Genomic DNA, 13058 nt, shown 5'->3' with positions numbered 1-13058 from the left:
CGCCTGAAATCATTAAAAAATATATTTAGTGTCATTTATATATAATACAAGTACATTTAGTTTTTTTTTATGGGTTCAAAGAACCGTTCATTTTGACAATAAAGTTCAGAGTTGATATCAAATGTGTCGTGATTATTTATGTTTGGATGGGTAAAGAATATTCTGATTTCAAAAGCATAAGGTTGTGTGTGGACTTTTTTTGTCGTACACTTGGGTGTGTTATGCCATTGCTGTGTAATAATATATATATAATAGTACATGTACAATGAAAGATTGCATAAAGCCATATACACCAGTATTTATTTCCATGAACAATATTAGCATTCGTTTTACAATTTCAGTCAAAACAAACAAACCACTCACTGCTCTATTTGCCTCAACTGTAGTCCACCATGTTCAGCTCTGTAAATATCAAATGCATTCTGCAGGGAGAACACATTCAGGCACACAGGCTCCAATCCAGGATGGTCCACCATACAGTTAACAGAGTCTTCAAGTTCCTGCATCCGTCTTGACACCTAGTGTGATAAAGATATATTGAATGACATGTTAAAAATGTATTCTCTAAACAGACAACTTAGTGAAGCTATCAAAAATGTTACCTGTGGTATCTCCATGCAGCACACATTCTCCGGTTCAGAAGGCATCGTGGCGCAATTTGCACATGTACACCTGTAGAAAGAAGTCAATAACTGAGCTTTTAAAAACACATGAAACTACACACATTGCTGACAACTGAGGTGTTGTTGGAGTTATACTTTTTATCACCCTAAGTTATTGAACTTTCCAACGGTTGTTGCACGATGTTGGAAGAAAAGGACTGTAAACTATTAATAAACGCAATGAGGCCATTGTATATATGCTGAAAATATGAATGTCTCCCTTTATAAATATGTATTGCTGTTTTTGCGTTACAAACTATAAGTTACAAACTGTACACATTGCATTCTTGCTAATTAGCCAACATGAACGGAATAAGTAGCAAGCATCGTAACAGTAAAATAAATAGGGACAACAGCTTGTCAACTAACCATTCAGAAACGTCCTGCTGCAACCGAGATGTTTCCACCTCCACCAAAACCTCCGCTGCTTCAGGGTCAGTCTCTGGATCAAATTCATAATATGCTTGAACACATGCATTGCTCTGAGATGACATGTTTATTCCACACGTAATCACAGCAAGCATGGTAACGTGACTCTCGCCGGCGCATGCCCCGCTCTTCTGCAGGGGGGCGTGGTCAGCTGCTGCTCAGAATTTTCAAAGACAGGCTTGGAATAGAGCGAAAATGAGCGAAACGAGGCATGGCTAAAAAATGATCCGTTTGGTATTTTGAAAAATAAAATGTATAAATATACCTTATATAGGTATGGTCATACACTATATCATTTAAATATAGCATGATAGGTCTCCTTTAATATAAACAAAAACAGCAAGAAAATAAATGTTTAACTATTAAATAATATAAATAAATATATAACTCAAACTGTGAAAAGGGAGGCAATTGAAATGATGTTCCATCACATTGCACTTTAACACTGTGAACTGTAGATTTTATCTTCTATGTTTATAGCAGAGGCCTCTTAATTAGCTTTGTAGATAAAAAAGTACTTGTAATACACTGAGCTCACTTTTATTTCTCCTTTTTTAAGGCTCATGGAGACACTCTTGAGGAAGCCATGAAGGGGATGCAAGTTGGTCTACTGATAGGCTACGAAGGTGAACGGGATGCCTTTCCTCAGCAGATCTTCAACGTGGCAGTTGTGGTCGAGGAGACCATCGTGTTCCACAACCTGAAGGATGTGGCTTGCGGCTTTGCGATGCTTCTTGGACTGATTTATTGCTTGAATCTTCAGTATCCTCTGGAAATGAAGTTTTCCTTTGAGTTCCTCCAGAGGGTTGTCCTGAAGATACAGCCAGACCAAGCCTCTGCCAAAATACAAGGCCTAAAAAACAAACTAGCTAGGAGGTAGATCGTCAAACAGTGTACAGTTCAATTTGGTGTTCTTCATTTGTATGTTATTTTTGCCTCTACAGTGACATGTTTTTAAAAAATAAAAATGTTTTAGGTTAGTGAGAATTCCATTAATGTTTGAAATGTCACGAAGAAACTTGGATTTTAAGAGGACATTGTTGAAAGAGTCCTCTCCTGCTGATGTATAGAAAGAACTTAATGTTCAAAAAGCTCTTTGTTTCGTACCGTTTGCACTGCACCCTCTGTCCTATTAGTCAAATGAATATATTATACATATATTAGATTTTATAATGTGTATGTTTGTTGTGTGTGTGTGTGTATATATATATATACTTGAAAAATAAAAATATTTCAGTATCTGAAGTAACTTCAAGCCTTGATCTCCTTTTATATGCATGTGGGTGATGTTTAATGTTCTAAGTTCAGTCGGTAAGAAGTTTAAGGAAGCTGGGGAACTTGTCATTATAATAAGAGTTAGAAATAGAAAACACTAGTTTACTTAACATGAAAATGTAAGTTCAATTGCTTGAAAACATGAGTCAACATAACTTGAATTTGTCAGTCGGTATAAATATAGTTAAAGTTATCCTAACTTAGAGCTGTGAGTTAAGATAAGGTAGAAGCTAAAGTTGATTTGACTAGATAATGAACATTTCTTGAACCTATAATGTAAAAGTGTGAGTTTCTTTAACTCACAGTATTAAGTTATAACAATGAATGATCATTAGTAAAATAACTTGTACTACTTAACATTGTGAGTTGACTTAAAGTACATTTGTACTTTAAGTCAACTCATATATATGAGGCAGCCCTTGAACTTATGTTTATAAGTTAAAACACCCTATTTATTTTTTACAGTGTAGCTAACCAGATGCTAATAACAACAAAGTTATTGACTGTATGATCAGTGTGACAGATCGCCACTGGGCTTACAACTAAAGACAGACACGCAGAAACTGCGGCATGTGTACGGCTCCTTATCTGAAGTGCCGAGCCACGTTCTGGTGCTCTCCGTCAGAACTCCACCCTGTCAGACGAGACATAGACCACGTGATGACACGTTAGGCTCGTGTTGTGTTCAAGGACCCTGACCTTGGCCAGGAAAAACAGGCACTCACTTGTTTAATTATTTTGCGGTCTAGATTTCTTTAATTTTTTTCTTTTTTGCGTGTGTTTATAAATTACCTCGAGGGCCACACCAAATGATCTCGCGGGCCATATACGGCCCAGGGGCCGGAGGTTCCCCACCCCTGTTCTAGGGCAGCAGTTTTCAAAGTGTGAGGCGCGCCTCCCCTGGGGGGCGCCAGAGAACTTCAGGGGAGGAAAAAATAACAAGAAACAGTGAAATCTAGCAAGTTAACTTCAGATGACTTTATGTGACATGGATCGATTTTTTGTGAAGTTACCTAAAGTGAAAAAGGGGACAGAGTCTGGCAGAAAACGTCACTTGCACACTTTTGGCTGTCTGTGGAGACCGAGTTCCCCCACCTCGCCAAAAAGGCTGTAAAAGTGCTCATTCCCTTCACCTCCGCCTACCTGTGTGAGTTGACTTTGATCAAAAGCAAGTGCCGGTCAAGCAGGGGCGGATCTACCGGGGTGGCATGGGGTGGCAACTGCCACCCTAAAAATAGCCTTGCCACCCCAGCTGCCACCCCAGTTGGCAGCTTTGTTTTGAAGTAAAAGTTGTGGCTCATCTGACATTTATGAGAGAAAATCTCTAATGTCCGAGTGCAAGTGAATGCAGCACAAGACGCGAGCCTTGTGAGGGCGCGAGGGCGACTGTGGCTGCGAGGGAGTGCGGTCGTCTTTCAACCAGAAGGTTGTGGGTTCGATCCCAGCCCGTGCAGCCAACATGTCGATGTATCCTTGGGCAAGATACTTAACCCTGAGTTGCTCCCGATGGCATGGCCAACGGTGTGTGAATGTAAGGCAAGGCAAGGCAAGTTTATGTATATAGCACCTTTCAACACAAGGCAATTCAAAGTGCTTTACAAAAAACGAAAGACATTAAGAAAATGGCATTTCAAATCAGCCATTAAAAAGAAAAGAAAATAAACATTAAAAGAAAAAATACATGGGTAAAAGTTACAGTGCAGTTTAAGATGTGAATAGTTCAATTAAAAGCAGTGGCAAAAAGAAAAGTCTTTAGTCTGGATTTAAAAGTAGTCAGAGTTGCAGCGGACCTGCACTTTTCTGGGAGTTTGTTCCAGATATTTGGAGCATAATAACTGAACGCTGCTTTTCCATGTTTAGTTCTGACTCTGGGGATAGAAAGCTGACCAGTCCCTGAAGACCTGAGAGATCTGGATGGTTCATAATTTAGCAGGAGGTCAGAAATGTATTTTGGGCCTAAACCATTCAGTGCTTTATAAACCAGCAGCAGTATTTTGAAATCTATTCTTTGACCCACAGGAAGCCAGTGTAAAGACTTCAGAACAGGAGTGATGTGATCCACTTTCTTAGTGTTAGTGAGGACTCGAGCAGCAGCGTTCTGAATCAGCTGCAGCTTTCTAATAGATTTTTTAGTGAGACCTGCAAAGACACCATTACAGTAGTCCAGTCTACTCTTGAAGCTAAAAGCATGGACAAGTTTTTCCAAATCCTGCTGTGACATTAGTCTTTTAATCTATTATATTCTTTAGGTGATAGTAGGCTGATTTAGTAACTGTTTTAATGTGACTGTTGAAACTCAGGTCAGAGTCCATGACTACACCTAGATTTCTGGCTTTATCTGTTGTTTTGAACATTGCAGGCTGAAGCTCAGCGCTAACTTTTATACGTTCTGCCTTGGCTCCAAAGACCATTACCTCAGTTTTGTCTTTGTTTAATTGGAGAAAGTTCTGACACATCCAGTCATTGATTTGTTCAATGCACTTACTCAGTGTTTGAATTGGAGCATATTCTCCTGGTGAAATGGTAATGTAAATGTGTGTGTCATCCGCATAGCTATGGTAACTTATTTTGTTGTTTTTCATTATCTGAGCCAGTGGTAGCATGTAGATGTTAAAGAGAAGAGGCCCCAAGATGGAGCCTTGAGGTACCCCACATGTCATATTTGTCAACTCAGATGTGTATTTACCTATAGAAACAAAGTTGTTTCTGTCCTTTAAGTAGGATTCAAACCAATTTAGAACTGTTTCCGAAAGTCCCACCCAGTTTTCTAGTCGGTCGAGTAATATGTTGTGGTCAACAGTGTCAAACGCAGCACTGAGATCTAATAATACTAACACTGAAGTTCTGCCACTGTCTGTGTTTAAGTGGATGTCATTGAAGACCTTACAAGAGCAGTGTCAGTGCTGTGGTTTGGACAAAAGCCTGACTGGAACACATCGAAACAACTATTTAAATTCAAGAAATTACTCAACTGTTGAAAAACAATTTTTTCAATGATTTTACCTAGAAATGGCAGGTTTGATATGGGCCTGTAATTGTTTATTACTGAAGAATCTAGATTATTCTTTTTTAAGAGCGGTTTAATGACTGCAGTTTTCAGGGCCTGTGGAAAAATACCTGTTGTTGTACATGTTAGGTCCTAGAGCAAGTGGTACAGCTCTGTATGAATGGGTGTGAATGGGTGAATGACATGTAGTATGTAAAGCGCTTTGAGGGGTCGTAAAGACTGGATAAAGCGCTATATAAGTACAGTCCATTTACCATTTACCTTGTAACCCCTCCCCCCGCCCTGGTGTGAGCGAGAAAATGTGATTAGCGGCGATTTCATTTGAACGGGATGGCGCATTCGGACCCAAGTACACGGAAGGAATGAGGTATTTGCGGTTTACAATGACAGAGAAGAGACTGTGAAGTTTGGCTGTACTCAGCATTGAATCAAAACGCACTAAAGCTGTAGATCTTAATGCGTTTGTGAGGCGTTTTGCTGAACAAAATGGTAATCGTCGCATTCAGCTGTTATTGGCATGCCAACTTCATGCTCTGCTCAAGGATGACTCGATGAGCATAAAAAACTGTTAAGATGATGACCTTACGTGTGTAAATATTTTTTGGGTCTGCCCCCAAAAAACAGTTTTAAGTCCTGAGAAAGTCAAATAAGAAGTGTTTTTAAATGTTTCAGTCACCAGGTGATAGTGGGGGGTCGCCAGTCTCTGGCATTCTTATTTTGGGGGTCGCGGGCTGAAAAGTTTGGGAACCCCTGATCTATATGACGTCAAATTTACACTTTACATTTCACACTTTTTTTGTTGCTTTTTTCTAACTTACTTTTGGAAAATGACCTGATGTACTAATAAGCAAACAATAGATCTGGACATGAGAAGAAGGGAACTTATGGATGTGTTTTTTTTTAAACCCTTGATTTTAATACCCAACACAACTGAAAAGTATCATTTGAAGACTGGTGTCTAGGCGCAGTGACTTCCTACTTTGTAATTTTGTAAACCTCCCTCTCCCCTTTAAAGGGATCACAGAAGCTGTTGCTGGAAATAAAAATATGTTTTGAGTAATTTTGTGCTTTAGATCAGCTTTTAAAGGAAGTGATTCCGCTTGCTAATGCAGCATCGACCATAAGTCAGTCGCTGAAAAACTCCTGAATGCCATCTCTTTGAGAAAGCGTGACAAGATCACACTTAACGATTGGGTTGCCTTTTATTTATTCATCGCTTGCTTCTTGTTCAAACCAGACATATTAGATCTCCACAAGCTCCTGATCACAGATGAGATGTGAAACACAGGAAGAATGAGGAGAATAATATAAAATATAAAAGGAGTAGAAAGAGGGACAGCATGAAGGACAGAGAGGTGCAGGGCATCATGGGTTATCAGTTTCATACCCACTGGCTCAGTCTCCTACTTTGCTGTGTGTGTGTGTGTGTGTGTGTGTGTGTGTGTGTGTGTGTGTGTGTGTGTGTGTGTGTGTGTGTGTGTGTGTGTGTGTGTGTGTGTGTGTGTGTGTATGTGTGTGTGTGTGTGTGTGTGTGTGTGTGTGTGTGTGTGTGTGTGTGCGTGCGTGCGTGCGTGCGTGTGTGTGTGTGTGATAACAATGTATTGCTTACGATAGATTCTTAGAAAGGAGTCAACACATGATACAACCCGTGTTTGCACCCACAAAGGCTGAAGCTGGTATCTCAGACAATCACATGTTCACTATCAGACTCACACACCCCTAAACTAAAACGTGTATTCCCTAGAACAGGGGTTTTCAAAGTGTGGGAAGGTGAGCCTCCCCTCAGAGAACATAAGAACAGCCGTGCCCCCCCCCCTCCCAATTATTATTATTATTATTATTATTATTATTATTGTTGTTGTTGTTGCTATAATGCAGGGGTATTTTTATCCAGTGGAATGCCCTTACCTACTGGCCTATTCTTACACTTTGGGAACCCCTGATATAGATGATAAGATCAGAACAAACTAAAGGTGCTGTGACATTGATTATGTTACATAATTCACTGTTACCTCTGTGTATTGTGGATAAGGGGATAATATAAAATACAAATAAAAGAGTAAAATTAAGTTATTACATTTGTATTTGGTGAACCTTGACTGTAGTTTTTTTTAATTGTTTTTATAGAAATAGCACACATTTTAATACCACAGCGCCTTAAAAGTTCTACATCAGATGTATTATACAATAAGGTCCAAATCTACTTATCTGAGGAATAATTCTATTTCCAGATATCATTTTATATAGTTGTTTGTGAGATGTCAGTAAACCATCGGATCGAATCAGCTTTACACTGTTTCTCCGTGTTGAACAACAGAGAAATTCAATAGCCCGTCTGAAAACCAGAGAGCCTCACACTAATGTTCCCATAGTGATAAAGTGGAGACCAGACTCCTCTATACATGCTGCAGCAGTCATGTGTGTGCATGTTAGCCTGAGTGCTCGCACACAGTGAATGAAATAGCCAGAGGGAGCACTAAAATAAATTGAAATGAATTATAGAGAATTAATTAGGTCGCTTTTAAAATTGAACTCGGGTGCTCCTTGATTATGTGGCTTCCAGCTGAGCGGAGGCCCTCTGCGGCGCACGTCATCCCGCTACGCAGATTAGTTAACATGCCAAAGATAGACACATGATGAGGGGGGGTGACGGGAGAGGAGGAGAGGTAAGGAAACAAGGAAGGAAAGACACAGAGGGACATTCAGATAGCTAAAGGTTATTTTAAAGTGAATATTTGTATTCCGTTCCTCTACTGTGACACGTCTTCTTGCTTTAATGTTGAAAAAGCTCTTTATTGTTCTCATACTGCCTGTGCTGCAGCACCTCTGTTCACCCTCTGTCTGAAACCAGAGCCCAGTCTGCTCTGATTGGTTAGCTGCCAGCTCTGTTGTGATTGGTCAACCGCTTAGAGATGTCCCGCCCCTTAGCCTATCACGTACAATGTGTTGGTACGCTAGCCAATAGAAGCGCAAGTGTTACATAGAGAGGTCACTATGTAGCAGAAGTAAATAAAGGAGTCCAATGGAGGCTATTACACACATCCTTGAAAAAGTATCGTTTAACACCATCATCATCTAACCGCTCTGTCAGACCATTTGCTTTTTCTTTGGTGAAACCTATATTTTATGATTCATCACTAGGATAAACATGCAGTTCATAGAGATGTATTTTCTCAGTGTTGTGTCAGGCATCAGAATGAGAAACAAACTAATCATTAAGGTGCAAGACGTTCTGTCTGATACTGTCATCACTGGGACAGAAGGGAGAGCACTTATTATTTTCCAGTCACTAAGGACGGTGATTTGTTTCTGCATTTGTATTGCTGAATGTTGATTTAATTCAGGATCACATCATTTATCTAGTCAGTTTTCAAAGTAACAGAGCATTAATATCTTAAAAGGTCCCATGTCATGCTTTTCTGGTTATTACCCGTCCCCTTGTGTGTTATGTGGCTTTTTATGCATATAAACGGTCTGCAGAGTCACAACCCCTCAAAGTACACCCTGTAGCGAGTACAATTCTAACACAGAAAATACCTGTCTATGCTGCCCCAGAACGCCTCGTTGGAGATTTATCTTTTTCCATTGTTTTCTTCCTGGGTACAGTGACGTGCCCATACCCAAATGGACCCATTGGTCTAAATGGACCAATCCGTGGAGCTCCTCACACACACACACTCTCTCAGCGGCAAAACTGTGACGCGCTTACACTGTAGGTGCAGTTGATAAACAATTGTGTTCCTGACATTGATGAGGAAGTGTTTCTGTTTACATCTGGAGCAACACACTCCACAGTAAGGCCCCGGCCACACGAGGACGAAAACGGCTAAACGCATAGGATTAACGCAAACGCAATCGCAAAAAAGGTTCCGTCCACACGCAATATTCACCGGATAGTGTCTGTCCACACGAGACAGCTCCGTTTAGCTCCAACCGTGGGTTTTCTCCGGAAGTTTTTCCTTGTACGATGTGAGGGTCTAAGGACAGAGGGTGTCGTATTGTCATACTGATATTTTGTACAAACTGTAAAGTCCACTGAGACAAATGTAACATTTGTGATATTGGGCTATATAAATAAACATTGATTGATTGATTGAACCGCTGGAGAAGCTGCAGTACATATGCAGGAGCCTGTACGTGGCGCTGTAACTTCCTCCACAAAAGCAGCGAAGAAGCATGGTTGTCATGGTTGCCCTTCTGTTTATTCTCAGCGGTGGGGGCCGAGGGAACCGGGCAGAGTTTTTCGCCAGTCAACGTGTATTAAAGTTTAAATCTTCCGTACAAAATTATAAAAGTGCCGGTCAAAGGTCTTCTTTGTTATTTATTGAGCTTTAAAACAAATGAATAACGAATCTATATAATATAATAATAAAATACATGGAGCCTCTCTTTTTCCTCCCTCTCTTCGGACAGCGCCAGTGTCTGTCTCATGCAGCAGCTGATCCAGTAATGAGTGACCCGGCCGACAGTAAAAATAAACATATTTATAACTAGTTTAGGTAGTTTGAGAGGTGTCTCCGTCCTGTCAGATTAGACTTCACTCGCGTTTATGTCCATATCGAGAGAAAGATAAATAATCTGAATTCAGTGTGCAGTTTACTTTGACGCGGGGGTGAGCAGCAGAGGTGGGGAGGCGGGGCTATTGCCTCATCATTATCAGAAAATGATCGTATAGGGCGTACACACGGAGCCGTTTGACCCCCCAGAGCGTTGCGTATGCCGTTCTATCCACCTTGGGACCCGTTACCGTTTCCGCAGTCGTTTAGTGCCGTATTCGGTCGTCCTCGTGTGGCCGAACGGTCTATATGACACTAAACAGTAACGCAAACGACCGTTTTCGTCCTCGTGTGGCCGGGGCCTAAGGCTCTAAATAGGGGCTCACCTGTGTGTCATCAAACAGGATATGTTTAAGATACCTCTACTTACAATCTACCATGAGAGTGAGTGACAGATGGATAGAGAGGAGTGCAGATGAAAGGAACCAGACTGAGATGTTTACCATTGTTTATGTGTGTGTGTGTGTGTGTGTGTGTGTGTGTGTGTGTGTGTGTGTGTGTGTGTGTGTGTTAGTGTGCAGGTGTTTAAGGTACTTGTAGGAAGATACTGTGATGTTCAATAATGCATCAGGTGCCTCTGCAACACTTTTATTATAATGTGTGTGTGTGTGTGTGTGTGTGTGTGTGTGTGTCTCCACTCACCTGTGGGCGGATGACTCTCTCTATGTTCTTCAGGGCTGTGTCGGGGGAGGGGGGGGAGCAGTCTGGAGTGGGGCCTGTCGAGCAGTTGCCATGGTTACTGTGCTCCCCCTCACTCACAGTTACATGGGACAAGTGACCTTGGAGAGAGAGAGAGAAACAGAGAGTGAGGGACAGGTTGGCAGAGGAAGAGGAGATGTGTTTTATTTTTGTCATCACTTTATTGTGTATTATTTGCAGAGGTGGGAGAAGTACTCAGATCTAGTACTTAAGTCAGAATCAGAAGTACCAGAGTGTAGGAATTAACTCTGTTAAAAGTAAAAGTCCTGCATTCAAAATGTTATTCAAGTAAAAGTACAAAAGTATTGACTTTGTATACTGTAGGGTAGCTTGTGAATTTACTCCAGGTGTAACTAAAGTCTGACTTAAAGGTGGGGTAGGTATAGCAGAGGTGTGGACTCGAGTCACATGACTTGGACTCGAGTCAGACTCGAGTCACACATGTTATGACTTGAGACTCGACTTGACAACATCACAAAAGACTTGCGACTCGACTTGGACTTGAACACCAATGACTCGGGACTTGACTTGGACTTGAGCCTTCTGACTTGAGGTGACTTGCTACTTTAATTCAGAGGTCTCCGATCGCGAGCTGCCGCTAGAAGAGCAGACTCCCGTCGGGGAAAGCAGAATCTTCAGCCGCTCCTACTCTTGCTGTGAATCCTTGCAGGCAGGGGCGGGACTTTATTTAGCTGGGCCACCATGCGGCCAATCATATGCGAGGACACACTAGGATCATACCATTATGTGAAAGAAGGGTGGGGGGCACAGCATGTGTAGTGGTACAGGCCAGCTGCACAGAGCGACGGGGAGACGGGGAGCCGGATTTAAATGCAAGCGCGTCGGAAAAAGTCAAGAAATGAGCGAAAACCGAAAAAAGAAGCAGCATCTGGCTGCTTTTCAATGATATTGGAGAAAGCAAAGCTGAGTGCAGGATTTGTAAAATGAAAATAACCTTCAGAGCAGGTTTTTTTTTTGGTAACCACTCAGGATTTATTGTCAGAGGTGGGAGAAGTTCAGACAATTAAAAAAAGTTACAATCAGGGTTCCCGCGGGGTCTTAACAAGTCTTAAAAAGTCTTACATTTGATAATCAGAATTTAAGGCCTTAAAAAAGTCTTAAATATGATTCAGAAGGTCTTAAAAATTATCGGATTTGAAAGGTACTTCTATGTTGCGATAGCGTCTAAATGTGTTTTGGGGGAAATGTCCGGGCTGCAAAGTAACCAGTACGGTAATAGCCTTTCAGTTCCCCCCAACAATTTGTATTGAATTAAATCAACATGGAACCAGTAATCACTAACTTTGTTTCCCCCGGCCCCTTATTGGAGAACACCCAGCTAGTAACCTAGCAACCAAGCTTCAGCTCGTGTAGCCTATCTTCAAATCTACTTACAAATAAATATGGGGAAGTGTAAGTTCAACCGTATTTGGTTGGAAAACATCTAATTTAGTGCTTGGTTGAAACCAGTGGAGGGAACGTGTTTGAAGACCGCTGCATCTTTTGCAAAATAAATTAGTGTTTGTTTTGCTGATGTAGCGTTAGCTAGTGCAGCAGCAGCTAATGCAGCGTTAGCTAGTGCAGCAGCAGCTAGTGCAGCAGCTCCCGCAACAACACCGGGGGGCCCCCGGGCGACGTTTGGGTCTACGTCAACCCGAAAAGCGGAGGTGCTGTAGACGCTAAATACCGTAGCTAAACACCAATCATACAACAGCAACGATGAAATAGTGTAGCCAAGGCAGCAGAGCTCTGAATATAGCTCTTGTCACTCTCTCTCAGACACACACGCACACGCACACACACACACACACACACACACACACACACACACACACACACACACACACACACACACACACACACACACACACACACACACACACACACACACACACACACACACACACACACACACACACACACACACACACACACACGGGCTGCTCGATTTAGGCAATAATCAAGATTATGTTGGTCAATAATTAATATCACGATTATTAAATATGATTATTCATTGACTTTGAAAACATCCATTTATTGAACTTTAAAACAAATAATAATTTGAACAATATCTTTTTAACTGTTGATTACCCTGAACGTATAATTCAACTGAAAAACCAATAAAAAAATTAATTAAATAAATGATACATTACTAAAAAATTAATTAGATCAAATATGTTGTAGTGCACTGTCACAACCTAGCAAAGCAAAATAATCGTTTTTTCCGATTATGTTGTTTTCGTAATTGTGGCAGGCCAAAATCGTAATTGCGATTAAAATATGATTAATTGCACAGCCCTAACACACAGACGCACACACATACACACTTTTTGTCTAACACGCTAACACAGTTCTGTACTGTTACGCTGTTGTGTTCAGTCATTGTTCTTATGTTGAACATGAATACATTTACTTTGTAAGTGATTATGG

At 41.1% G+C, this 13058-nt stretch overlaps 1 protein-coding gene across 1 annotated transcript in view; it reads right to left on the bottom strand.

Annotated features, from left to right (window-relative positions):
- Positions 1–636: 636 nt before the first annotated feature.
- Positions 637–13058, bottom strand: part of LOC117559148 (ankyrin repeat and sterile alpha motif domain-containing protein 1B-like) — a 150599-nt gene continuing 138177 nt past the window's right edge. Inside the window, exons 12-13 of the mRNA XM_034235823.1 lie at positions 10572–10708; positions 637–672 (exon numbers count right to left, since the gene is read on the bottom strand). Coding sequence (XP_034091714.1) covers positions 637–672; positions 10572–10708 — 173 coding nt within the window. The remainder of the gene's footprint in view (positions 673–10571; positions 10709–13058) is intronic.

The sequence above is a fragment of the Gymnodraco acuticeps genome, unplaced genomic scaffold (genome assembly GCF_902827175.1).
Source record: "Gymnodraco acuticeps unplaced genomic scaffold, fGymAcu1.1, whole genome shotgun sequence".
NCBI classification, from domain to species: Eukaryota; Metazoa; Chordata; class Actinopteri; order Perciformes; family Bathydraconidae; genus Gymnodraco; species Gymnodraco acuticeps.
This window is presented reverse-complemented; position numbering and strand designations above follow the sequence as displayed.